The sequence below is a fragment of the Meriones unguiculatus genome, chromosome 6 (assembly GCF_030254825.1).
Source record: "Meriones unguiculatus strain TT.TT164.6M chromosome 6, Bangor_MerUng_6.1, whole genome shotgun sequence".
In the NCBI taxonomy this organism is placed as follows: domain Eukaryota; kingdom Metazoa; phylum Chordata; class Mammalia; order Rodentia; family Muridae; genus Meriones; species Meriones unguiculatus.
Window position 1 is genome coordinate 32,708,804 of NC_083354.1, and position 27,456 is coordinate 32,736,259.

The following is a 27,456-nucleotide window of genomic DNA, read 5'->3' on the forward strand; positions in this document are numbered from 1 at the left end:
AGTGTGCAGACATGGCCTGAGCCTCACCCCACCAGCTTACAGCCCACACTGTGGGGAGGCTGACCACCGTACCTCCAGATCTGTGGGCGGTCACTGCACATAAAGCCTGCTTAAGCTCCCAAGCTCACTGGCCTCTGGGTGGGAACTGATAGGTCTCCCTGGCCACAGGCTCCTGGGTCTCCTCAGACAGGAATCTCTTCTCAGCTCTCGTGTCCTGGGGCCTCAGTTTGCAAGTACAGTTCTACAAGTGCTTGACCTCTGGGCTCACAAGACAGTTGGTGAATATCTCTATATATACATGGGTTGATTCTAGTTCCTGAGAAGCCCAACAAATACACTTGACTGTGGGGTCTTGAAAAAAAAAAAAAAGAAGTGATAATCAGGAGACACTGGTTCTCGCTAGCAAACACTTGTTAATGGTGTGAGGTACAGTGGGGAAGAAATCAGAGAAACAATGCCTTCCACAGTAGCATCCAATAAGTCTTAGGGATAAGTGAAAGACTTGTATAATAAAGATCTTCAAAAATCAAAGAAACTGCAGAAGACATCAGAAGATGGAAAGATCTCCCATGCTCATGGATTGGTAGAATTACGATTGGGAAAATGGCTATCTACCAAAAGTAATCTACAAGTTCAATGCAATCTCCCAACAAAATCTCAACATAATTTTCCACAGAACTTGAAAGGACAAGTTTAAGTTTCATATTGAAGCTCAAAAAACCCAGGATAGCTAAAACAATCCTGAATAATAAAAGATCCAATTGAAGTGAGAGCCGAGAGCCTCGTGCTCAGGTTAGTTGGGTGATTTAAAGGTTCTGGTCCTTCCCAGCATGCCCAAGGCAGAGGTAATTCCTGCCTGGCAAGCATCTATTGGTCAAAATGCTACATTTTGAATTGATTGGCTATAGGAAGTTCCCCAAGCCATTAATGATCTGGTGTCCCTCCCTAGGGGGATGGGCCAGTTTCCTAGGAACTGTATCTCTAGTGGGTGGGGAAAGAATGCAGTAAGGCCAATTCTTCTCCTCAGGGCATTGCTGAACTTCTCCACCCACCTAGTTCAGGCCTTAAATATTAATAATAGCTGCTGATTTTTAATCTTTTGGTCTCTCAGCTGCAATGTCCTCCTCTGTGGCCTAGCAAGGCTGCTCCTCCCTTGGGGGTGGGGGGAGGTCAAAGAGCCTGCCACTGAGTTTATGTCAGAGACGGTCCCTGTTCCCCTTACTAAGAAAACCCACTTGGATGCTGCCATGGGCTATGTCTGAGCAGGGGTTCTAGGTTATATCTATACATGGTCCTTAGTTGGAGAATCAGTCTCAGAAAAGACCCCTGTGCCCAGATAGATTTGGTCCTTCTGGCACTCCCGTCCTCTCCAGGTCTTTCTAACTCCTCCTTTCATATGATTCCCTGCACTCTGCCCAAGGTTTGGTTATGAGTCTCAGCATTGTTTGGCTTTTTTTGAGACAGGGTTTCTCTGTGTAGCCCTGGCTGTCCTGGACTCATTTTATAGACCAGGCTGGCCTAGAACTCACACATAGATTCAGCTGCCCCTACCTCCCTAAGTGCTGGGACTACAGGCATGTGTCACCATGCTGGCTTTGCTTGTATGTTTGGTTTTTGTTTGTTTTTCATTTTGTGTGTTATTTTTAAGAAAGAGAAAAAAAATCAAATTGGGGTGGGGAGGGAGGAGGTGAGGATCTTCAAGGAGCCGGGGGAAGGGAAAACGTGATCAAAATATATTGTATAGAAAGTTTTTGACAGAGGAACGGATGGAGAAACCCCTTTCTCCTAAGCTGTGAATGTCCCAGTGAGGTCCAGCCCCTGCTCCCACCACACCCCTCAGCTCTTGATAAGTGCTGGGCACTCTGCCTGCCCCTGCCTCTGTGAGGGTCTCTGCAAGAGGATGGATGATCTCGCAATCCACCACCTGGCGCCATCTCCCTGCTCACGCCCCACCCACCCCAGCAGTTTCTATGCTTTTGTAAATTGCTTTGGCAATTTGTTTCATTTTGTTTGGAAACCTGGATCCCCATCTGTCTTTTGTTTCCTTAAAATGGTGTTTAGTGGAGTTCCCTTGTTTATTTCTTGTGACACAGAGAGGGAGAAAGAGAAGATTCTCACCTCAGGAAAAAAAAAAATTTATCATAATTCTAGATGGTTTTTTTTTTCCCCCCAGAAGCCTTGGGTTGAAACTCAATTACATGGTTCTCATAAAAGCGATGGCTTTATCTCTGTAAGGTATTAAAAATAACACCCATCTGCCACCTGCACCACTTTCTGCCGTGAGAAGATGGCTGGGCTTGTTCTGTCCTTTAAACTCCCTGAGGCTTCCTCTCTTCACTTATGCATCCTGAAGATTATTCAGCATCAACCAAGTTTTCATTGGTGTTTTCAGACACTAAGGGTCTTTTCCTTTTGCGTGACTGCCAGTAATTTCATCAGTTTTATTCATGAACTTCCAGGCAAAAATCTTTATTCAAGTCTCAAGACTGCACAGAATACATTCATTGGTGACGAATAACATTTAAATGTAAATCAAAGACACTATATTTAATTTCTAATTATCTGATATGTTTGTAAATGCCCTGGGTTTTTTGTCTTGTTATGTTTTGTATTTTGTCTTGTTTTCTGTCTCCAGGAAAAGCCATTTCCAGCAAGCTTTTGTGCCAATGTCCCTAAGATATAGACAGCTGCAAGTTGCCTAAGGGCGGGAAGGATGTCACCTCACTCCAAGGAACACCCGAAGGAACAGGGAGCAATATCCAGGTGAAGCTTACGGCCTGTAAGCAGATGTTGCCCAAGTGTGTGTCCGTTCTTAAACAGGAACAGGCTGTGTTGAAGAGACGGTAGCCATTTTGCTTTTCTGTTATGTTGCCACTGTTGCTCATCCCATCATCTGCCTTCTTTCTCTCTGGCTGCCTTCCATAGAAGACTCCAGGAAATGGGGCTGGAGAGACGGCTCAGTAGTTAAAGCTCGGGCTACCCTGCCGTGGGGGCTCAGAACCGTCAGACGCAGGGCATCTGACGCCCCCTTCTGGCCTCCACAGGCACTGCACACAGGGGGTGCACATGCACCCAAACTCTGATATGCATAAAATGAAATCACCTTTTAAACATGTTATTTTATGAAATAACAATAGGGTGTGCCACAGCAAACCTAGGTCAGTGGAAGGGGAAAATGACGTATGGTCTGGGCAGGAAGGTCTGCAGTTGGGCTGAGTGTGTAAAACACTCAACTTACTCTATGGAAGCATTCTTGGTTTTAAACACCAAATGGCATCCTATGCGGGAAGAGAGAAGTTGGTTTCCCTACGAAAAACACCTTTAAGAGCCCATGAGTGAGCATTCTCCATTTGGCCACCCCTAGAACACTCACCCCCTAGGGCTCCTTTTGGGTTCTCATGTCACATTCTTTGTCCCTGTGCCCCCAAGGGAGACACCTCAGCCCCCGGGAAGCCTCATCGTCACTCCAGCGCCTCGTTGTGGCAGCCGCCCTTAATTATCCCTCTTAGGGCTCCACAGTCACGTGAGCCATGGCAGCTGTGCTCCTTGGAAGTCTATTCAGCCCCTCTGTGTGGGGACCCTGGCTGGGGTTTAGGCATCTATCCCAGACCACACTAGGAAATCCTTACACCTTTGATAGGATACCACTGATGAAACTCACCATGGATCCTGGGTGGAGTGCGCTCAGGAGGGCACGCAGGTGGAGGGCACTCAGTCCTTGGGGTTGGAAAGAATTCTGCTCTTCAGAATCTCTCCAGGATAACTGAAGAACCCAGCTCTCTAATCCACTCACGTTCTTTTCCCCAAATAAGCCACATCTCAGCCACCTCTGGAATCAGGTTAAGGTCTTACAATGCCCCTTCTGACCCTGCCAGGTGAAGTTTGTTGCTTTATCAGAATAAGAGTCTGCACTTGTTAAAATCTTCAGTGTGAACTCGCCTAGGGGTCCATGGCCATACAGGCTTTTCAGCAGATGGCTTCAGGTTGTGTGTGCTTTCTGGGCAGTCCTGCTATGGTGTCTTTTTCACACTATGGACTTTCCATTCTCTGGTGCTCAGGCAAACCGTGCCTCCTCCCAGCATCCGGGGTCACAGGTAGATTCAGACTACTCTCCCTGCCCTGAGATACTCCTCCCCCAGCTGTCCCCCTCCCCCCGGTCCTGGTCCCTTCTACTAGAGCATCACTGTAGAATCTAGAGGCACAAACATCTTTGGTCCATATTCCAAACAGAATTGTGCAAAACTACACAGTAGTGCAAACTGTTATAGAAACAGATAAAAACCTAAATACACACCCATGGATCTGGGTCAGAAGTGTGGGCCGGTCATCCCTGCGCTCAGGAGGATGAGACAGGAAGATCATGAGTTCAAGGCCAGCCTCAACTGTTTAGCAAGATCCTGGCCCAAAAGAAGAAGAAAGAAGAAGAAGAAGAAGAAGAAGAAGAAGAAGAAGAAGAAGAAGAAGAAGAAGAAGAAGAAGAAGAAGAGGAAGAAGAAGAAGAAGAAGGAGAAGAAGAAGAAGAAGGAGAAGGAGAAGGAGAAGGAGAAGGAGAAGGAGAAGGAGAAGAAGAAGAAGAAAAAGAAAAGGCTCGTGGATTCTGCTGGGCATTCCTACTTCATCTGTTTTAGTTCCTTTGCCTTAACCTCAGTTGTTGTTGTTTTTTTTTTAAGTTTAGTAATATTCTTCAACTTCTGAGCGACTTTTCCCCCTTATTTGCTCGATTGTTAAGGACTACAAAAGGCCGTCATCATCCTGCGAACCACAGGCCTACATTCCAGCGTTGCCCAGGGCTCCATCCCACCCACAGCTCACGACCCTCTCAGCCATCCTGAAACTGGCTCCACAGTGTCCAGATTCTAGTTCTTAGGTCTCCGTTGCTGCAACACCAATATCTGAAAGGAAAAGAGCCCCAGTTTCTCAGAGAATTCCCCCAAAACCAAGAGCTCAGAGCTGGAGAGATGGCTCATCAGGTGAGGTACGCGCTGCCAGAAGGCTGCATCCCAGGACACACAGGGGAGAAAGAATCAGCTTCTGCAAGCTGCCCTCTGGCTGGTGTGTGTGTGTGCGTGTGTGTGTGTGCGTGTGTGTGTGTGTGTGTGTGTGTGTGTGTGGTGTGTGTGTGTGTGCGTGTGTGTGTGCGTGTGTGTGTGTGTGTGTGTGTGTGTGTGGTGTGTGTGTGTGTGTGTGTGTGTGTGGTGTGTGTGTGCGTGTGCGTGTGTGTGTGTGTGTGTGTGTGTGGTGTGTGTGTGTGCGTGTGTGTGTGTGTGTGTGTGTGTGGTGTGTGTGTGTGTGTGTGTGTGGTGGTGTGTGTGTGTGTGGTGTGTGTGTGTGGTGTGTGTGCACACATACTGTGTGTATTCACACAAACACACCCACAGTCTCACACTCACACAAACACATTCACACAAACACACACGTACACACACAGTAAACAAGTAAATGTATTTACCGACTTAGTCCCTTGAGCTTCTTGACTAAGGATAATGATGACAAAGGCGGGACAGCCGAGGGTGGTGAACTGCACCTGACATCTGAGAGCAGGCAGGACGGTTGGCACAGGGGAAGAAGCTGGCATTAGGGGAGCGGAAAGGAACAGGATGGCAGGGGTGACCAAGAGCAGAGCACAGGGCTATAGCTGCACTTCACACATGCATGGAAGCATCTCCATGAAACTCATTACTCTGTGTGCCAACTTAAAAGACTGAAAAACATGCCAGGCGGTGGGGCACACCTGTAATCCCAGCACTTGTGGAGGCAGAGGCAGGGGATCTCTGTGAGTTCCAGGCCAGCCTGGTCTACACAGTGAGTCCAGGACAGCCAAGGGGCTACACAGAGAAACACTGTCTCGAAAACCTAGCTCCCCTGCAAAAAAAGATAAAAAATTAAATAGCAATGGCAAAATGTAGAAACATTTACCATTTCTCAAATTAATAAAATTCTGTGTTGAGTCATGCAGGTGTCCTGAGTTGGATGCCAACCCGGCCTATACAGGGAATTTGGGCCAGGCAGGGCTACCTAGTGAGATCTTGTCCACGATAACAATTTTTTAATCCTGTGTCAAATTTCTCCTCTGAAGAGCCATAACCTGAATTTGTTGTATCTCCTGTGTAGCTTTTCTTTGATAGTGACATTATGTATTAAACATACATTTTTTAATTTTATGTGTACGAGCGTTTGTGTACACTTGTATGAGCACCAGGCCTATACAGTGCCCATGGAGGCCCGGAGGGGAACATCAGATGCCCACGGCCTGGACTCAATGGATGGTTGTGAGCCACCATGTGGTGCTGGGACCCGAACCCAGGTCCTCTGGAGGAGCAGCCAGTGCTCTGGCCATTAAGACATTTCCAGCCTGGGGCTTCCTATATTAAGCTCTGGTTTCTTAGAGGCCCACACCTCCTAGCTGTCTTGTGCCAGCATGTGCCAGCTCAGAGTTAAATGAAGACAGTGACCGGGGGAGAACAGTGAGCTGGATTTGAGAGCCAGCTCCGCAATCTCCTCCCATCCACTCCCACTGTGAACATCATCGCTGCAAGAGCGTGAGGAGAACACGGGAGTCGGCAAATGCTGTGACCCAGGGTTTCCTACCTGGAGACCTCAACAGCTCCAGGCACCTGCCTCAGTTTCTTCCAAAACAGAAGATTAGTTAACATCAGAGTGATGTCAGACGTTGCGGCTATGAATTCCTACTCAAGAAACTTGCGCAGGACGGCTTTTGGAGTTTCGTGTCATTTCTCCAATATGTACTGAGGACTGTTCCTGGAAGCCATAGTTAAGTAGAAAAATGTTTCATAACGATTACTGCACGGCTCAGTCAGGAACCCAAGGCGCATGATTAGCGACCCACCGGCGTCAAGCAATCTCCAGGTAGGTTTGAGCCATCCCTGGCCTTTATTTCTACAACAGACAGACAAAGCTTAGTCGCCTCTGGTTACTCATTTAATGGGCTGATTTCCAGTACTATGGGGTTAACACACGCCCTGTGTCTTGGGTAGCAGAGACGAGCAAGCACCGAGATGGGGTTTGTTTTGCCAAATCAAAACAAGATGAAAGCATGAGGCTTCCTTAATGGGTTGGGTGAAGCTAGACCAGGAGCCGCCTCTCCAGCGAGCTCCTGTGCTCTTCCCCATTCTCCCAGCCCGGTTTCTCTCAGGAAGGTAACGGGCAGGGCACTCGCAGCTGGGGCCTATCGAGCTTCCTTTCGCACCTGAGTTTCTGCATGAAGTTTGTGTCCTCAGGTGAGGATGGCGGCAGGAGGGTCCAGTATGTGGCCTGCTTGGTCCTGCTGGGGTGCAGCGTTCTGAGCCACCTCTTCCTTCCTCCTGACTGTCTTCCTCTCACCCCAGCTCCACACCTCGGACAGTTTGCACTGACACGGCCCCATCCATGCACTTGAATCTGAACTGCGCCCAGTCTGGCTGTTCAGATGCAGTGGCCACTGGGGTCTCCGGGTATCCGCTGTGGTCGGCCACCCCAGCTCCCGGTGGGGGCCACTTCTGATGCCCTTCTTGTCCCTGCGCTGAGTCCCCTCCCCCCTCCTACTGTCCACTTCACATCCCTCCACACTCCCCAACATTCTGTGTCCCTTCCCACCTACCTGTCCCCTAAAGGGACATCTGACAGCTGTGTTCAATGTTCCCTTTTCTCCCAGCCAGGAGCCATCGCAAGCCGGACTCTAGCCCAGAGCCAGAACTGATTCAAAACAAGTATTTTTGGTGTTTGAGATGTATAGGACATGGGAAGCATGCCAGGACATTCACAAATTTCCCGTTTACTTTCTCCCAACAAATACGTGTTCCGTCAGTATTGTTAAACCATTCCTATGCAGCTTTCAGTCTGGGTTATTTCCTCAAGCCAGGAATTAGTTCTCATACTTTTGTTCCTGAGAGGATACACTTCTAAAGTTTTTGTACTTTGCTGTCATTTTAAAACTCTATTGAATTATAGAAAAAGTATGAGATCCTACGGCTTCTCCTTTTTGAGCAAAAACTGACACAGGATTGTGAGCTGTCGATATTTATGCATAGGATGTCATCCTGGATTTACTGGCCCAGTGCTTGATTTTTACAGCCCTCGCTTTGCTTCCTAGATTTACCTGCTTGACATGCGTCTATCTGACAGATTGGTTTTTAACTATTGTTAAGACTTTAGTTATGAATATCCCAAAATTGATTCTCTCATTCCCCCATGGATAGACATTTTGGTTAATTTCATTTTTATCTCTAACTATAAACCATGATCTTTAAAGCAAATTTGTATATTTCTCCTTTCTCTAAAAGCGTGTAAGTTTTCCCAAGATGGATGCCTAAAATTATAGTCACTTGATTAGAGGGTTTAAGCCATTCTGCCTTGCTAGTGTCCCCGGAGTACAGCGCAGTGGTGTTATGACAATGTGTGAATCCCCATCAGTAGCTGCTAGGATTTTCCCCACATCACTGCCAATCCTTGACAATTTCTCTGTTTTATATTTGCCATTTGGATGGTTGTGCAAAATGAACTTGTTTTGCGCATCCCTGAAGACACACAAATCTTCAGTCTGAAGAACCTGAGTCCTGGGCAGAATAAACACACAATCTGTGCTTAGTGCCATCACAGTGAAAGTCCAGAATATCCCTGACAAAGAGGAAAAATCTTCTGTAAATAACCAAAATAGAATCTTACCGTGGGGGGTCAAGGAGATTGACAGCATACCTCTCGGTGGCAATCACAGAGGGAGGCGGATAAATGGTCAAAGTGCTGAAGGGAGAGAAAAACTGTCAGAACTAGAATTCTGCACTTGGATATTGGGTCCCCGTTCTTCTCCTGGGTTACCCCCTCTGTGGTTCCCATCAGGCCCCTACGCTCTTCAGCAGTGGCTTCCCGACGCTCACGGGAAGGGTGCGCATGTCTGTGAGGGAAGCAAACACCTGAGCCCCAAACTCTTGCTCCTATGATTGATCCCAAGGATAGGGAGGTCAGTGGAGCCCAGACCAGCAGAAGGCCATGTCCCGGAAACCGGGTCAACCCTGCTCCCCCAAGCCCTGGAGATGTAGCTTGCTTGTTTCTGACTCTCGTATCTGGCTTCCAGATATGAGAAGAAGCCTTTTCTGAGACACAAACAAAAGAAGAAATACCAACTAGGAGTCAGAGAAAATAAGGGAAAAATAGCGGAACTTAAGAGATTATAGTTAGAGGTGGCAAGATGGCTCAGGGGAAAGATACCTGTTACCAAGCCTGTCAGCCTGAGTTTGATATTGAGTCCAATGCGGTAGAAGGAGAGAACTGAACCCCAAAGGTTGTTCTCTGACACACACACATACACATACACACACACACACACACACACACACACACACACACACACACACGGTCCAGCTAGATACACGATTTTGGTTTACTGACTAGAGCTGTAGAGTTGCTTGCTAGAGGGCAGTAGCTCAACCACTGTGAGAAATGAAAAGAAAGCCAGGCGGCCACCAGAGGACAGCAGACCAAAGCTTTGCTCCACAGGGCATGAGTCTGGTCGACTCACCCACCAGCAACTTTCCCAGCCAGGAAACAGAGGGACCCGGCTTCTCTGTGCATACCCCTGCCCCACACACAGAAACCACGCAGACCCCATGCCCTTATCATGCTTATTTGGGCTTTGTTTGTTGGGATGAAGGCAACACAGCCCACTAAGATCACAGAACTGCAGGGCTGGGCCGTTTCTGGAGGGTCTGGTAATTGGAGTTCCTCACTGACCGGGAAGTGACTCAGCCGCACAGGCTGAGCGAGTGCCATCACCAGTTAGTGTCAGATTTAGGGGAAAGCCTGGATCTTCTGTCTCTGGAGTTGCTCTCCTCCCCTGGACAGAGCACCGCAGCTGCCTCCAGATGTCCCTCCAAAAGCTCGTCACCAGCTGGACGTGCTAAACCTTTAGATTCTAATCTCTTTCTTGGTCCCCCCATCAGCACCGTGGGACAGGCAAGGCAGTTCTTACCATGATGGATTAAATACTTGCTCAAAGGCCTTCCAGTCCCAGCTTCATTTCTATTGATACGCTAGCATATCCCGACTTTAAAAATTAAAAACAAAAGCCCTATGGGAGGAAAGGTTTATTAGCTCAAAGTCCCAGGTTACTCTCCATTGGTGCAGGGGCTGGAGGCCCCTGGTCACCGCTTCCCAGTCAGGGGGAGAGAGAGGAATGTGGGCATGCTTAGTGCTCGGCTTGCTCCACTCTGACAGCTCCTGCACCCCCAAACCCAGGAGCTGCTTTCTGCTTGGGTCTTCCCTGGTCCGTTAAGGAAATCAAGGCCCACTCCCAGACACACCCCCGGCTCCACCCGATCTAGACAGCCCTCACTGAGACTCTCAAGTTCACATGATATATTCAAATGATTGTTTCATCAGGCAATACGGGCCCCACTGACCCACGACAGGGCATCGAGTACACTGGACTATGAACCTGAAGGCTGACTCTTTTAGCTATAGTATGACAGTTTAGCGCTCTAGACTCCATGACAGGTGGGCTCCGGAAAACTGAGTGGAAAGCAGAAATCGGTTCACCTCTGAAAGGCTTTAAATAAGGGACTGGCATCTTGAGACAAAAAAATGGATTCTATATTTATGAAGAAAGCCACCCACAGAAACCTGATTTTGTTTTACTCTTTTAAATTACCTCGCTGGGCTAAGCAAGGCGGCCACCATGCCTCCCTGTGTGATGAAGTCACTCAGCGACTTTCCTGCCTTTCCTACATCATCCTTGTTCCCCTGGAAGCTTACCCCATCAAAAAACCCCAGAGAGTAAGTGTTCAGAAAAGACGACACAGACTTGTGTTTGGCCAGTCAGAACTGGACAGGCAATGAGGTAAACTGTCAGGTGCACAGAGAGCCTCCTCTGTGTCCTGAGAACCTACATGGGGAAAGACAGACCTCTGACCTCCACAAGTCACATGACATGTGCACACACACTAAAAAATCATTTTTAAAAAAGAAAATAGAAATTTGTTCAAAAACGGGGGAGGGGCCAGGAGGCTTCACAGAGGTGATGGGAGTGACTTCTCCATACTCCTCCCTCCGGGTCCTCACACCACCGCCTCACACCACCCCAGCAAGGACTGGCTGCTGGTGTCCTACCTTAGGTACACAGGAAACTGAGGCTCCAGGCAAGAGCTGCCCCACACCTCACCAGTAAACCCAGAAACACTGAAATCTACACTGCTCGCTCCCCCTTCCTGCCTTCCCGTGAAGAGGACCCAGAGACACGGGTGTTCCCCTCACTGCTGTCCCCGGCTCTCTGGCTTTCTTCCCGGCTTCTAGGGACGTAGTGCCATCAGCTGATCACCCCGAGCCTCCTCACACACGCCTCACACACGCCCCTGCCACCTCCTTCCCGAGAGCGTTTCAGTACACTCAAACAGCTCCTGAGATAACCCAAAGCCACTCTGTCCCTGGCTCCCTTCCAGGCTGAGCTGAGGGTGTCACACTGACATTCACAGACGGCCTCACTCCCCGTGTCCTCTGCACAGAGGAGACCTGCCAAGGTCCCAGCAACTCCTGTGAACTACAATAGACGCCTTTGGTTCCTCAACAGTATCCACACTTTTGAAAAATTTTCTAAAAACAAATAAGCATTCTTTCAGTCAGCAAGTGTTTATTGAATTCTTATTAGTGCAGACAGCTGAAGGCAGCACAGCCCAGCCTGGCAACCGTGGGGTTTACATTAGGATAAGCATTGGGGGAACAATTAAACAATAAATAAACAAGTGGGATCACTCCGGAAGACAAACCAAATCCAGCATGATGGAGTCGGGAGCCATGGCACAACCTCTGAGATGACACTTGAGCAGAGGTGTGTGTGTGGGGTGTGTGTGTGTGTGTGTGTGTGTGTGTGTGGTGTGTGTGTGGTGTGTGCTGTGTGTGTGTCTGTGTGTGTGTGTGTGGTGTGTGTGGTATGTGTCTGTGCTGTGTGTGTGGGGGGGGTGTGTATGTGGTGTGTGTGTGTGTGTGTGGTGTGTATGTGCTGTGTGTGTGTGTGGTGTGTGTGTGTGGTGTGTGTGTGTATGTGTGTATGTATGTATGTGTGTGTGTGTGGTGTGTGTGTGTGGTGTGTATGTGGTGTGTGTGTGTGGTGTGTATGTGGTGTGTGTGGTGTGTGTGTGTGGTGTGTATGTGGTGTGTGTGTGTGTGTGTGTGTGTGTGTGTGTGTGGTGTGTGTGGTATGTGTCTGTGCTGTGTGTGTGTGTGGGGGGGGTGTGTGTGTGTGGTGTGTATGTGGTGTGTGTGTGTGTGTGGTGTGTATGTGCTGTGTGTGTGTGTGTTGTGTGTGTGTGTGGTGTGTGTGTATGTGTGTATGTATGTGTGTGTGTGTGTGTGTGGTGTGTGTGTGTGGTGTGTATGTGGTGTGTGTGTGTGGTGTGTGTGTGTGGTGTGTATGTGGTGTGTGTGGTGTGTGTGTGTGTGGTGTGTATGTGGTGTGTGTGTGCGTGTGTATGTGGTGTGTGTGTGTATGTGGTATGTGTGTGTGTGTGTGGTGTGTGTGTGTGTGTGTGTGTGTGTGTGGTGTGTGTGGTATGTGTGTGTGTGTGTGTGTGTGTGCACCATGGGCCAGCGCTTGATGGGCCCTGAGCAGCTGCACACGGCTCCGTGACGGGAGCAAGCACCAAGCATCGATGGCCACGTTTGTCCACATGTGCAGAAGACAGGACGCAGAGAAGCAAGCGTGGTCCTGCGGGTGGGGAGAGGGCTTCCATCGCGGGCAGGATGGGCCCATCCCAGAGGAGCCCTGAGCCTGGCGCACTCGTTCTCTTTTTCCGTTTTCATGTGTGCGTGTGATGTGCGTTCGTGTTGCAGGTGTATGGCCGCAGCGTATGGGGTGTGTGCATGGAGGCCCTGGGCTGACGGTGGGAGCTATGCTACGTCTTCTCTATTCGCCGAGGCAGGGTGTCCCAGCCAACCCCAGAGCTCAGTGCTGAGGCAGGGTGTCCCAGCCAACCCCAGAGCTCACTGCTGTGGCTAGTTGGCTTGCTCTGGGGATCTCCTGTCTCCCCCTCTGAGGCTGGATTTAGAGGTGGGTTGCCTGCCCGCCTTCTGAGGCGGATGGGAATCTGAACTCTAGACCTCATGTTCATGTGGCAAGAATTTCTTAACTGCTGAGTGGTCTAGAGCCTGGCTTCTCTGTAGAGACATGGCCTCTTTTCCCTCCACTGGCCTCCTAAGCAGAAAAGTGTTGGGAGGCTGAGGAGTAGCGAGGGTAGGGGCCCACCACCTGCTGCTCTGGTCCCAGCTTTTGGCATCTTTGTATCTAAGTTTGGGCTTAAAGCAAGCTGGAATTATTTCTGGGGCAGACCCAGACTGAGCCTGAATAGCCATGGCTCCTCCCCTCCTCCCGCCCTCCACCTCCACGCGTCTGGGCTGAGCTGGGAAGAAGGTCCCAGCCCTGGTGTGTCCCTGCAGAGTATGGCCAGGGTTCTGCAGTGCTGCCTGTGCCAGTGTGGTGTTTTCATGGTGAGCTTCTGGCCAAGCTCCCCAGGGAGACAAGAGTTAACCCAGGACTTGGAAGGGCTGTCTAGTATTTATACCTGGGCAGAAAAATGACAGCTGGCAAATATTCTCCCAAACTAATCCCAACACCCACACCTGCACACCAGGCCACAGGAAGAGGCAGTCTGAAGAGCTCCCACCTGGCCCAGTCGCTGTCCTCACAGCAGGCATAGAGACGAGGTATAAGCAAGTGGGATGGAGAGGGTTAGTTCCCATGGTCTACAGCAAGAGCCCACATTCAAGCTCATTCTTTCCCCGGATTCTGAGGCTGCAGGTCACGGGGGGGGGGGGGGGGGGGAGGGCGAAAAGTCAACCCTAGCCCCACCTTATAGCTGAGCCCAAACCGCCTCACACATGGAAGCAGCTCCTACTCAGGGAAGGAACCTTGGGTTGCTGGCAACCCACTACACACACACACACACACACACACTTTACCCTCCTTTCCAGATGACCACAGACACAGATTGGAGGGACAGCACTGATGCCCTGGGCCTCTGCTCTCCCGTGGAATTTGAGGAATTTTGATTTGGGGACAGAAACTCCCCCTGCACCCTTTTGTTTCCCCAGCACCCTTTTGTTTCCCCAGCACCCTTTTGTTTCCCCAGCACCCTTTTGTTTTCCCTGCACCCTTTTGTTTCCCCAGCACCCTTTTGTTTTCCCAGCACCCTTTTGTTTTCCCAGCACCCTTTTGTTTTCCCTGCACCCTTTTGTTTTCCCAGCACCCTTTTGTTTTCCCAGCACCCTTTTGTTTTCCCAGCACCCTTTTGTTTTCCCAGCACCCTTTCTAGACCTATGCAAGTGCCTAGGGACAAGTGCCCAGATCCAGGATGCCTCAAGGGAGGGAATGTGGATGGGAGGACAGGGCCGACATGATCTTCCTAAGATACATAAGTTGACACAGCTGTGCTGATGAGTCTGTGCGGGTGACACAGAATTACCCGGGTGAGTACTGACTGTGCAGATGACGAGAGCCAACGCAATGCTTTAAAAGGTTGTTCTGCCCCAAGACTCCAAGACCGGGCTGGAACAGAGGCACACAAAGCCCTGCGTGAGGCTGGAGACGCCTGCAGAGTGGGAGGAGGCTGACGCCTCAGGCCTTCTCTCTGAGCCACACAGCTGGGGATCTGGCACGCTTCCTTCTATCAAGGACCTCCTTCTATCTAGAGCATGGACTGTATTTAAGGAACACACAACAACTTAGTATCCCTCTGGAATTAACACGGACCTTTGAAAGCAAACAGCATGGAAGCAAGAGGAACCGGGCAGAGGATTAAGAAGAAAAGGGTTAGGGATCAAGAGCCAGGTTCAGCAAAGGGGGGCAAGGAGCAGAACAGAGAGGAGGAGCCATGTATGCACACGAGCTCTGCAGTCACCCCTGCCAAAGACCCTGAGGCCTGTGCACCTGCCAGAGAGAACAGGACTGTAGATGAAACCAGGAGACCCATTCCCTGAGCTCTGGGGCCCAGGCGGTCCTCCCAGGACAACATAGCTGGAGCATGAACAGAGCACCCTCCTCACCTCCTGGCAGGCTGCCCTGAGGCTCCCACACCTCGGGGACTGAGGGCGTTTGTGTCCTTGCATCAGCAGGTGACTGCTCCTGCGTCATACTTGAGGCCAGATAACTTGTCTGAGGGCAGATGGGTTTCAAAGCAGAAAGTCCACAGGCAGAGGCTGTCCATTCACGGGAAATCCCTTCTCCGTCACTTTTTTCTTGGAGTTGACCTGCTCCTTCTTTTCAATCTGAAAGAGAGAGAGAGAAAGAAAAGTTCACAAATTGGTAAGTGGTGCCCATTTCCTGTATGGTATTCAATAGAGCCGTGACTCCATGGATTTTTTTAAAAGATGTGTTTACTTCTATTTTATGTGAATGTCTGTGTGAGCATTGTGATGTGCATTTCCCACAGATTCCAGAAGAGGGCACTACAACTGAAGTTACAGAGAGTCGTCAGCCACCCTGTGGGTGCTGGGAACTGAACTCAGGTCTCACAGGGACAAGAAGGGCTTTAAACTGCTAAGCTGTGAGTGAAACACTTCTGATGCTACTTTTCTCCTCAGAAATCCAGCTTTAGAATCTCTCTCTTTGGATTCTCAAGACTGTTAGTCTGTAGTCAAAATTGATATGACTTTTTACTCCCTGAAATAAGCCTAAGAAATATAGATGTGTGTATCACACACACACACACACACACACACACACACACACCTTTTAAGTGCTTCTGTTTCTATGCATAATAATTTTGTAAGCAATTTTGGAACACAGAGGTAGTGTGGGCACACCCCACTCCTAGAACAGAAATATTTTATTGCTTGGGACAGTTGATCATCGTTGTCACCTTGCCTAGATTTAGAATCCCCAAGGAAACACACCTCTGTGTCCTTGGAAGTGTTACCAGAAAGGTTTCCGTGAGGAGACTACTTGGCCTGTGGGGGGGGGGGCAGCAGGCCGAGGTCTGGAGCCCCGGGGGACAGAAGATGAAGAAGACCATGAGCTGAGCACCAGCATTGGTCTCTCTCTGCTTCCTGACTGCCAATACAATGTGACAGCCACCCCATGCTCCTGCCACCATGATGGACTGTGTCCCTTCAAACTGTGAGCCAAAATGAACCTCCCTAACGTTGCCTTCCCCGATACCCTGTCACAGCAATGAGAGCAGTCACAGATGCCACGGACTTACATCCAAATGTGTGCACATGCATGCAGAATACATAATTCTGTGTAAAATTCCGACCAGCTTAACGAGTCCCTAATTTGACTGGGAATGAACTACACTTAAGAAGATAAACAGCAGTTAATAAATTTATCACAGGTATGGGGCCCAGACACGCACTGGTCACAGGTTTACCTGAAAGCGTGGACTCAAGCCTGATGCGAAGGCCCTTGCCTTCTCTGTGTCAGACTGTGAGGTTTATTAGTTGGTCTCATTCAGTCACTAACATCAGCCAAACCCTGAGTGAATTAGGTTCTGGGGAGGTGAGTGCGTGGTTGCCTGAGCCTGGTTTACACACAGTCCTGCAAGGGAGATGCAGAGGTGGTAAACCCACGCCCAGCAGAGGGCCGCCATCTGCCCAGCAACAGGGGCCATGGGGCAGAGGCCTCTACCAGGGCTCCCCACAACGATGATAATGAAGAGAGGAATCATGCTTTGCCTCCAGGAGACACCTGACACCATCTGCCCCAGCAAAATAGCAAGATTAGATGAGGCAGCAGGAAAGCCAATCGCCACCCTGACCTAACTCCGACGGAGGTTTGAAAGTTTGAAGTTACAAAGATTTCCTGTAGAGCAGAGCAGGAGAATCTAACAGCCGGAGACCGCACAGGGTTGGAGAAGCCTGCGTCCTAACTTCATTTACAGAAGATCACTGTTTGGATGTCAGCTCCCTCCATGAACAGCCTCGCTTTACGCGTGTACCAGAGCTGGATCCATCAAGATCTCCAACACACATCTCTCATGGACCACCAGGCTGATGCCAGATCTAATGATTGGCAGTTGCTGCCATAGAGACTAGCCGCAACCGGGGCTTCTGCAGGCCTTCCAAGGCATGCCTATTCTCTAACTTAACAATAAACCTTGAGGACACTGAGCCTTTTCTCAGAATGTTTTCAGCAAGATAGCAACTTAGAATGTGCACACACAGTTATACATACTGAAACAGGAAATGCACAACTGTCTCTACTGAGAGGCATGATTAGCCTGGTGTGGTGGTGCACACCTGTAATCTCAGCACTCAGGAGTCGGAGGCAGGTGGATCGCTGTGAGTTCGAGGCTAACCTGCTCTATAAAGCGAGTCCAGGACAGTCAGGGCTACACAGAGAAACCCTGTCTTGAAAAATAAAAGAAAGACATGATTATGATGTATAAAATCCCAGACTCTACCAAAACAGAAGGTAGAATAAGTAAAACCACAATATATAAGATCAATGTGCAAAAGTTTGTTTTTGTTTTTTGTTTTTTACTAGTAATAATGAACAGTGGAAAGTGAAGTTGAGAAAAGGTGATTTTTAATTACGTATTTTTTAATTTCTCCGGGCTGTGGATCTGATTTCTTAGAGTGACCAGCCTCTTACCATGGCAACCATGATCTTAGGATCCTGACATTAAACCCCAAATCTTTTTCCTTAATCTTTTAATTCTTTTTAAAAACAATTTATTTTTCATTTTATGTGTTAGTGGTTTTGCCTGCACGTGTGTTTGAATAAGGGCATCAGATCCCCTGTATCTGGAGTTGCAGACAGTGGTGAGCTACCATGTATGTGGGTGCTGGGAATTGAACCCAGGTCTTCTGGAAGAACAGCCAGTGCTCTTAACCACTGAGCCATCTCTCCAGTCCCTAAACTCCAAATCTTAAAGACATGGGAAAGAATAAGCTGAAAGGAACATGCCAGGACCACCTCCCATTGACAAAGAGATGCTTCTACCTTCCATTGAGATGCTGAAAACCAAGCCCGTTCATTTCTAAAATTGAGTTATTCTCTGGTTTTGAGAGAGAATTTTTTCAAAAGAGCCATATAGATCCAAAGAGGTCTTTGTCTAAACTGACTCCTCAACACATCATATCTGAAATGGGTCAGCTTCAGAAAACCTGCTTTTTAACCCTTTTTAAATGTCTGCCCTCGCTGCCCTGCTTGAGTGTAAATTGCTCCCATTAATGTGCCTCCTACACCTCTAGTTTGAAATAGATCAATAAAGGAAATAAACAGTGCGGTGTGAAACATCTGCCCGCTGAGGTTCTGAGCAGGGACACAGTACTGAGGGCCCTTAGGAAGCTGCTCCTGTGTCCCTGGCGGGCAGGACACAGCCCATGGAAGCAGCTTAGCTGGTACCCAGGGACTGAGCGAGGCCGGGTCCACACCAGCCTGTGTCTGAGACATCTATTCTCATTGTCTTCTACATCCTTCCACTCCCGGCTTGAACCCCAGCCTCCCACAGAGCCATCACCTCACTTTGCATGAAGGACTGCCTTCTCTGCACAAAAGGAACGTCCTCAGCTCCCTCCATTTCCTGGCCACTTCCGAGTATCAGTTAGCCGGCTGAACCAACCTTTCCACTCCAGTCCCCTGGAGGGACTTGGTCAAAGACCACTCCACTTGGAGACCCCTCTCTTCTAGGGTTTAGTGAGCAGTAGCCAGTAGTTACCGACGCTTTCTCAAAAACAGCAGCTGCCACAGGTGACCCAGGCCACTTATTTAGGGATATTGCAGCCAGGCTTGTTTCTAGGTCTGAAAACAAAGACACCCCCCCCCCGAGCTTCACCAGTGACCCCTGCATGGGGTTCTCAAGGGGGTTCTCGAAAGGTGCACAGGGCTGCGTGGCCGTGCAAGGGCTGTGGACACCTGTGCTCCCTAGTGACTCACCTCACAAACGTATTTCCAAATAGCAAAACGCTGGCCGCCGTGCGTGCACGGCAGGGAACGGGGGAGAGGTTTCTGTCTTTCCCCCAGTTTTGCTGTGGGCCTAAAACTGTACCAAAAGAGTAAATAAATAAATAAAGTCTATAAAGAAGAACAGAGGAGGAGGAGGAGGAGGAAGAGAAGGGAGAAAAGGAAGAGAAGGAAGAGGAGGAGGAAGAAAAGGAAGAGAAGGAGGAGGGTAAGTCCCAGCCGAGCCTGGCAGTGCTCATCAGTAACCAAGCCTCTGGGCATCTAAAGCACTAGGATTTTAGAGTTTGACATCAGCCTTAGATACGGAGTAAGCTCTGGGCTAGCCTGAGCTACAGCGTGAGGTCCTGCCTCAAAGAGAAGAAAGGAAACTGGTCTGGCTGAGGTAGGGCAAGGACAGGTGCCCCTCTGGCCATCCTTCTCCAGTTGCCCACTGTGGCCTAACTCTCTCGGTGAAGCCTCAGGCCCACAGCAGCACCGGAGAGTCCCTGTCTGGGGCTCCCACCGGCACATACATCCTGGGTACCGGAGTATTTGCTATGTACATCAGGACGGGCTGGTCTCTTCTCTGGTACTCAGAAATCACAAACTGCATTCCCAAGCCCAGTACAGCGTGCAGAACATTATATAAACAGGCAGGGCAATTTGCTGAGTGACTGAACGACCGCAGAGGCTAATATCTGATGACGCGTGTCAGGAGGGTGGGCGAATCGAACGTGTCACACGCTCCTTTCACATAAGCACAGACCCAGCTCACCGCGGTCACCGCCACTCTCTGAGGCCCTGGGGGCGTGGGGCACTGTGTGCTCAGCCTGCCCCGTACTCAGGACTCTGAGCTGGTGTATTAGTGACTTCTGGTCCTGTGGGGCGGCACGCTCTCAGCCATCGGAAGTGAGGACCACCGGTGACATCCGGAAAAACGGAAGGCACGCACGCCAGGTGTTTCCAACAGCGGGGTTTAATGCGGGGAGGGATTACACGGGCGTGGCGCTGGGGCCAGAGCCCCACGTTAGTACTTGCGGCTACTGACCTTACGCCGGGGTCTGGGGGCGGGGCAAAAAGGCAAGAGCTGGTGTTACCAGAGCCTAGCCGGCCTGGTGGGAGGCGCCCCGCGGCTGGCGCCCGGCCCTCTGTGGGGGCTGCTGCGAGCTGGCTGCTTAGGCTTCTGGGGGGGCTTCTGCTTGGCTGGAGGTGGCCGGGCCTCTGGGCGGGGACGCGGCTGGCGCTCAGTCCTCGGAGGGGACCTTGGCTTGGCTGGCCTCGGAGGGGACCTTGGCTTGGCTGGCCTCGGAGGGGACCTTGGCTTGGCGGGCGGCGCTCTGACCACCACGGGGGACGCGGCCGGCTGCTGCTTGGGCCTCTGAGGGGACGTGGCACGGCGGCTGGTGCAGAGAGGGCCAAAAGAAGCTGGAGGCTGCAGCCCGGGCCCTCCACCGTCGCCTAAGGGATGCTGGCAGGAGCTGGAAACGGCGGGAGAGCCCTGCCCTCCCTCCCGCCCTCCGCTGGCCCTGCGGTACCTTCCTGACGGGAGCTGACCGTCGCGGAGCAAGGGGGCGCGGCGCAGACCCGGCCCGAGCCCACCCTACTGGCAGCTGACCGTCGCGGAGCAAGGGGACGGTGCAGCCCGAGCCCGCGCTCACCTGGTCTTCTGGCAGGCGCAGCAGATCCAGTCCTCCTCTTTCTTCTGGTAGAAGCAGCCGCTCTTACAGATGCTGTACTTGCGATCCACGATCTCCCGCTTGGAGTTGAGGAAGGTGAAGGGCGGGCAGCAGTGAATGCTGAAATGCTCCGAGAACTTCTGGTTCTTGGAGAGCCTGGGGCCCTCCTTGGCCATTTTCTGACTCATCTCACTGGAAACCATTGAGGAGGGAAGGAGGAAGGAGACACAAAACAGCATGTCAGGGAAGGGCCACTGTTCTGCAGAACAAGGGTGCAGAGGTTGGGTGAGGGCAGTTAGGAACCTACGCAGGTTCCCGCCCTCTTCTGAGTGACCTTGCTAGGGTATACGTGCTAATTTTCCTCTTCCAGGGTGAGCTCTTTGCTTTTCTTGTCTGCATTTTGCTTTTCCCAGACAGCGTAAGGAGAGCCACTGCGGGAGGCTCCATTCCCTAGGCCGGCAGTCCTGGGCTGTGTAAGAAAGCTAGCCAGGCATCTACAGTTTTCCTTCTCAGCCAACAGCCGCCAGCTCACCCCTTGCCTGAAGAGACTCTGCCCAAAAGGAAGGCTCCTTGCGGAGTCTTTCCAGAATCTTCCCTTCCCCTAAGGAGGAAGGATCCCTCCTTGTGGCCTGACTTCTGATCAAATTCTAGATTTAAAGACAGAAGAAACGTGCAGACACCCAGAGAGATGAAGTATGAGGAGGACCATAACTGGAAAAATACATATTCACAATAGCAGCAAGATCCTGAAATACACAGCAGTAGAGTGAAAACTAAAATGTCTACATTTCTGTGGGAAAAAATCTAAAGCTGCAGAGACAATAACATGAATAAAGTTTAAAAAACTATAGATGGAAAAGATCTACAGCATAAAGAAACATGTTTCCCAAAGTAAACTAATGAGTGTCACGCACTTCCTACTAAGACCCGCAAAGCTCTTAAATGAAGAGTTTCAGTCTGAACCAACAGAGTAGATGAGGCAGGCAGGTAGCACAGTCACACAGGAGCAAACGCCCAGGGATCATGGAGAAGAGTCAAAAACCCCAATCCCAGAATGGAGAGGGGAAGGGCTACAGAGCCCCGCCCCGCAGCCGAGAAGCTGTCTGCAGTTGGCTGCCTCAGGACAGAGAGCGCGGACCTGCATTGGGTGTAGCACAAATTCTCAAGAGCAGGACTCACAGTCCGGAGCAGCTGGCCAACGTGAACCAGAACCCATGTATTTGGTGGCAGCAGGGAGGAGTCGAAAGAGAGGAGAGAATTTTATCAAAACATTGTCTGAACGTCTCAAAAATAAAAACATTAAAATTGAAATGAATGTTTTAAAGTCTGAAAACTAACAGCTGTTCTCACACCATTCATGGAAACGCGTTCCTGAGGGCCAGAGTTTAAAATAGTCTGACATACTGTAAGGCCAACGCTCAGGACAGGGAAGCATGGGGTCATAAATTTAAGGTCATCATAGGCTACACAGTAAGTTCAGTCCGGCTCAGTCCACATGAGACCCTTTTAATGAATTTTGCAACAAATTAATTAAAGAAACATAAAATAGTGCATGAGTGGCCTACAAGTAGGCAAATAGAACAGGGTAGAAAACTAGAACTCAAAAGCAGACCTACAAGAAAGCTTGATTCATGTCAACCATGCCCTAAGCCAGCATCGGGAAAAGGGGTTCTTCATGAAGAAGCTGACATAAACGGAGGGAACAAAAACTACTCCACGCCAAAGACACAGTATCCGCAGCCAAGAGAAGCAACACCAGAATAACACAACGTATGTAAATATACAGAGAACGTCCTGGCTACATGTATGCATGCGTACTATGTGCATGCCTGGTGCCCTGGCTGGCCAGAAGAGGTATCTGCTTCCTTGGAACTGGGGCTACAGGGAGTTGTGACCCACAGTGTGGGTGCTGGGGTCAAAGTGGAGATCCCCCAGCACAGCAGCCAGCTCTTAACTGCTGAACTGTCTCTCTAGCCCCAAAACTCTTTTAAGTTTTTGTCAGTCTGGTAGGTGGCATATTTTTTGACACAAGCCAGATAAAGTAAATTAAACTTCAGAATGGTTTAAATTTGAAAAGCCTGAAAGTACAATTTACTGCATCAGAGGAGAGGGAAGAGGTGGCCAGTGTCTATAGAGGAAGCATCCCCCGGGGCTGGGGAGATGGTTCAATCCAGAGCACACAGAGAGCCAGCAGGACGGTGTGTGCTCTAACCCCAGCGTCTGAGAGAGGAAATGAAGACAGGAGAATCCCTGGAGGCTCCTGGGCCAGCAAGCCTGGCGTGCACAGCAGAGAACAGGAAAGAGGCCCCGTCACAAACAGGGTGGGAGGTGAAAACCAACACCTGAGATTGCCCTCTGACCCCACAAATATCCTCACTCATATGTATTAACACACAGTATATAGACTAAACTAATTGTTAATAAATCAGTTAAATTAAAAACAAATTGCTCAGGGAAACTCAGTATCCACTCACAGCCAACCTCCTGTTGTAGTGAGAACAGAGTGTGACGGCCTCAGAGCATGGCATCCAAGTCAGACACCTGAAGGACACCACGGACCACCACTGTCACCTGAAGTCCTTTGAAATCCTAGCCAGCAGAGACACTTTTAACTTAAAGCTGAGCTGGGGCATTAATGTCAGTTAAGTGTTTGCCTTGAAAATATAAAGGCCTGAGTTTAATCCCCAGAGCCCACATTTCAAAAAGATTAAAATAAAAAACCAGCAGGTGTGGTGATGCATAAACAATCCCAGCAGTGGGAGGCAGACACAGAAGGATCCCTTGGGCTTGCCAGCCAATCAGTGAGCTCCAGGCAACCACGAAGACTGTCACAAGCGACAGTGCAAACACTGTCCTGAGAAATGAGGCTCAAGGTTGGCCTCTGGTCTACACACACACACACACACACACACACACACACACAAGCATGCGCATATACATACACATACCAAAATATTCTTAAGCTGTCAAACTCTACAAACAAGTGTTAGAGATAGGGAGAGAGAAAGAGAGAGACAGAGAAAATCCAACTGGATTCCTGACACAGAGACTGAGAGATGGCTGGCTCGGAGGTTAAGAATAGCTGCTCTTCCAGAGGACCCAGGCTTGAGCAGCCCCCACGTGGCGCCTCACAATCACCTCTTGGTAACTCCAGTTCAGTGGAATCTGCTGGCCTCTTCTGACCTCCGCAGACACCAAGCATGTTCATGGTGCACAAGACATACTCGAAGACAAAATGCCCATACACATAAAAATTAATTAATTAATTGTTTGAAAGTATTTGTTAAGACTCCTGACATAGGTCAATACACAAGAATCCAAACATTTGCAATCCAAGAATATAATATATACAATAAGAGAAGCAATTCACACTAACCGAAAGACCACCAGGCATTTACAGGCAGAAATACATCAAATGAAAGAAACAAAAACTTTCCTTAAGATACGTACATAGTCAGGGATGGGGAGATGGCTCAGCAATTAAATACGAAAGACGTGGGTTCAATTCCTAGCCCCCACTTCAGGCAGTTTACAACCTGTAACTTCAGTTCCAAAGAGTGCAACACTCTTTTCCAGTCTCTTGATATTACTGTGTAAATCTAAGTGGTTAATGTAATTCTGACCAACATCAGATTTGCATGTCACTGACAAGATCATCCCGTAGCTCTTGTGGAAGCATGAAAACCCAAGAACAACTGAGATAGTTTTGAATAAGAAATCCACGTCATACCATATCTTAGCACTCACTGTGAACTAAAGTAGACACACACACCACCACACAGACACACACTGCAAGAGAAATCCATGTCATACCAAAGATCAGCCCTCGCTATGAAGCGGCCTAGTGTTAGACCGGGAAAAATCCAACAGATGAATGAAGCAGAGCTGACAGTTCCGAAGCAGCCCCCATCTGCACGGCAGCACGGTCTAGAACGGATCATTTAAAACACCGGGTGGCTGGTGCGGTGGGCAGCTTTAGTCAGCACTTTAACAAAATCTGGAAACCGAAGAGTCTCAGTGAGGGAGTTTTCTAGATCACGCTGGGCCTGTGAGCTTGTCCCTGGGAGAGTGTCATGATTATATTAAGTAATGTGGAAATACCGCTCTCTGGAGGCAGCACCACACCCAGGCAGAGATCTCCGATCACCGGCTACATAAAGTATCCAGCAGTGGAGGCCTTTAATCCTAGAATTTGGGAACCCAAGGCAGCTGCAGCTCTGTGAGCTGGAGGTTTGCCTGGTCTACGCAGTAAGTTCCAAGACAGCCAGAGCTACATAATGAGACCCTATCTCAGAAAGAAAGAGAGGAAGGAAGGAAGGGAAGGAGGGAGGGAGGGAGGGAGGGAGGAAGGAAGGAAGGAAGGAAGGAAGGAAAGAAGGAGAGAAAGAGAAGGAAATGGAGAAGTGAGCTGGGCACAGGCTAGCATAAGTTAATTCACTGCATTGTGTGCCCTTGCCTGTGAGTGTGATGTGACCAAATGTCTCAAGAACTGCCATTGTGTCTCTCCCTCTGTGGCCGACTCTAACTTGGAATGTGGGGCTATACGTCGTTTCTCCCCTAACTCGCTTTTTCTAGGGTAGTTTATGACAGCAACAGGAAACGAAACTAAGACAGGTGAACATTTAAAGTAAAAGCAAGCAAGACGCTGGTCTGAGTGGAGCCAGAAAGCACATACATGGTCTGCATACAAGCTGGGCACAGTCAGGCGTGCTGTGTGGTTAACTCTTTCACCCTCATGATATCAGTCACTCTACTTTGTGAACGAGAGGTACAGAGAAGGTGCCTGAGGGCAGAGAACTAGGAAATGGGGTGCCAGGACCCCAACTGAAGCAGACTAAGATGTATTCTTAACTCTGACACAAGAGTCTCCCTAACTCAGAAAACAGGAAGAGGAAGAGGACAAATCCTAACGACTGCTGCTCTACGGAATAAAGCTCCAGTCCGTGCCATTGTCACCAGAAGGCAGCACCCTCAGCGGCAACCCCCGCACCTTCACCGCAACCCTCAACTAGGACGCCATGGTGCGCAGCGCCCGTAGAGCCTGCCAGGTGTTCCCGGCCATCCCTCTAATCTTCAAAACGTGTTCCACGGCCTCAACCTGAGCGTGTTAGTTACAGAGCACGCTCAGCAAAGGGCCCTCACTCTGCGCTTCTACGGCCTCCTGAAAAAAGTCCCCATGCTCCTTTTACCCTCACTGGGCTATGAACCCGTCACCTTCAGTAACCTGATGACTTCAAGCTATACGTTAGACCTCCTGTTCTGACGTGGAAGGAAATGTTTTAACACGTAAAAGTATCATGTTTTGGTAATCAGGGTTTTTAAATCAAAGAATAAGCTCTAAGTGAAATTTTTTAAAGTAGGCAAATCATTGAGAAGGATAATCTATTTTTAGGTATTGTGTCTATTTATTTGAGTGTACGTGTCAGTGTGTATGTGGAGGTCAGAGGACAGGTGACCAGAGTTGGTTCTCTGCCTCCAATTACATGTGGTCCAGAGAGCATGTTCAGGCTGCCAGGCTTGGCGCAAGCCCCTTCACCCACCTCCTGGCCCAAATGGTGGTTATCTGCAGAGATGCCTGACTCTGCAGCATCCAGAGAAAAAGAAATAACAGCAAGCAGATGGCATTTCACATCCATCCAGACGGGCCCACAGACAAGGAGGGGGGAGGACAGCCAATGTGGGGTGCAGGGGTGGGGCTCGGGAATGCTCTGACTGCTGTTTACAGCTACAGCACGAGCTCTCATAAGCCAGTGAGCCCTGGGCTGTCAAAGAAGCTCCACCCCCTGCAAGAAAGGAACGGAGCAGGTGCTGGGATCCAGCCAGTGTCTCCCTGTGAAAAAGTGATCAATGGACAGAATGACTCCACCAGCTCCTTTAGAGAGGGAGAGCAGCTGTTAACCTCTGCTAACCTTCTCTCGGGCCAGAGGCTGATGCCGTCCCCTGAGTGGAGATTTACACGTAAACACCACAGCTTCTGTGTTGACCAGTCCATGGCAACGGAGATAGAAAAGGGTAGGATGTCAGCGCTGGCCTGATGGCTGTTGATTCATGCCCTCGAGGGATTTTTGCCACATATCTCCCTGATGCTGACTATGTTTACACACTAATGCAATGAAATTCAAGCAGTTATCATTGGTGACAAACCAGTGTCAGCTAATGGACAATGCCACACAAATACTTAGTTTAAATGAGGGAGCCTGCCTGCAGACAGCCACAAGATGCCAAAATCCAACGGGGATTTGGAGACTAGGTGAGACATAACAGAATGAGAGAGTTCCAGTTACCCTGGAGGTCGCTGCCCGTTTGGGAACACAAACAAAGCCATGTCAAGTGCCTCCTTGCATTGCTTCATCGTTGTATGGCTTTGTCTTAGGCAGCAAAGACAAATGAAAGCTCCCCAGACTGCTGTCTCATAGGCTGTGAAAGAGTCCTTCTTGATGAACACTCTCTCCACCTGTAACAGCTCTGAGGAAAGGAAGACTGTCATCTCAGGCACAGATGTGAAGACATTAGTTACTATCATAGAGTAAGACAAACATCCAAGAAGTGTGCTGATTAAATGTTACATGAATAATGCCCATTTTAAAGCTAAAATTATACGTGTGTTATAATCTACGGGCACAGGAACATTCAGAAGATTTGTTTTTATGGTATGTGTAGAAGTGTTTTGACTGTATGTGGGTGTGCAGTGCCTGTGGAGGCCAAAAGAGGGCGTCAGATCCCCTCGAACCAGAGTTACAGGTGGTTGTGAGCTGCCATGTGGGCGCTAGGAACCAAACCCAGGTCCTCTGCCCCAGACTCCTCAGCCCGGGGACACTGGACTCCCGATGGGGATTAAAGAGAACAGATAATCAGTCATTCTGCCCTTGGTTCATGGCCAGATTGAAGGGTCCAGCTGCCAAGTCTGAAGGCGCCAGA

At 49.6% G+C, this 27,456-nt stretch overlaps 2 protein-coding genes across 4 annotated transcripts in view; both read right to left on the bottom strand.

Moving 5' to 3' along the window:
- Positions 1-4,648: 4,648 nt before the first annotated feature.
- The window catches only part of Mobp (myelin associated oligodendrocyte basic protein), a 30,785-nt gene continuing 7,977 nt past the window's right edge, over positions 4,649-27,456 (bottom strand). Inside the window, exons 3-7 of one of the 3 annotated variants that reach the window (XR_009592277.1) lie at positions 20,521-20,730; positions 19,911-20,262; positions 15,022-15,243; positions 8,662-8,736; positions 4,649-8,552 (exon numbers count right to left, since the gene is read on the bottom strand). Coding sequence is in view for 1 of the 3 variants with exons in the window: in XM_060385056.1 (XP_060241039.1) it covers positions 19,956-20,262; positions 20,521-20,726 (513 nt within the window). In the remaining 2 variants the exon portion in view is untranslated. Of the gene's footprint in view, positions 8,553-8,661; positions 8,737-14,046; positions 15,244-19,910; positions 20,263-20,520; positions 20,731-27,456 lie in introns of those variants that run through there. The other 2 variants (XR_009592278.1, XM_060385056.1) reach the window with 2 other exon arrangements.
- Positions 11,595-13,893, bottom strand: LOC132654628 (histidine-rich glycoprotein-like). The gene is made up of 2 exons (XM_060385055.1): positions 12,536-13,893; positions 11,595-12,493 (listed from the first exon to the last, which is right to left on the bottom strand). The coding sequence occupies exons 1-2, from the start codon at positions 12,711-12,713 to the stop codon at positions 11,733-11,735; spliced, it is 939 nt and encodes a 312-aa protein (XP_060241038.1). The 5' UTR covers positions 12,714-13,893; the 3' UTR covers positions 11,595-11,732.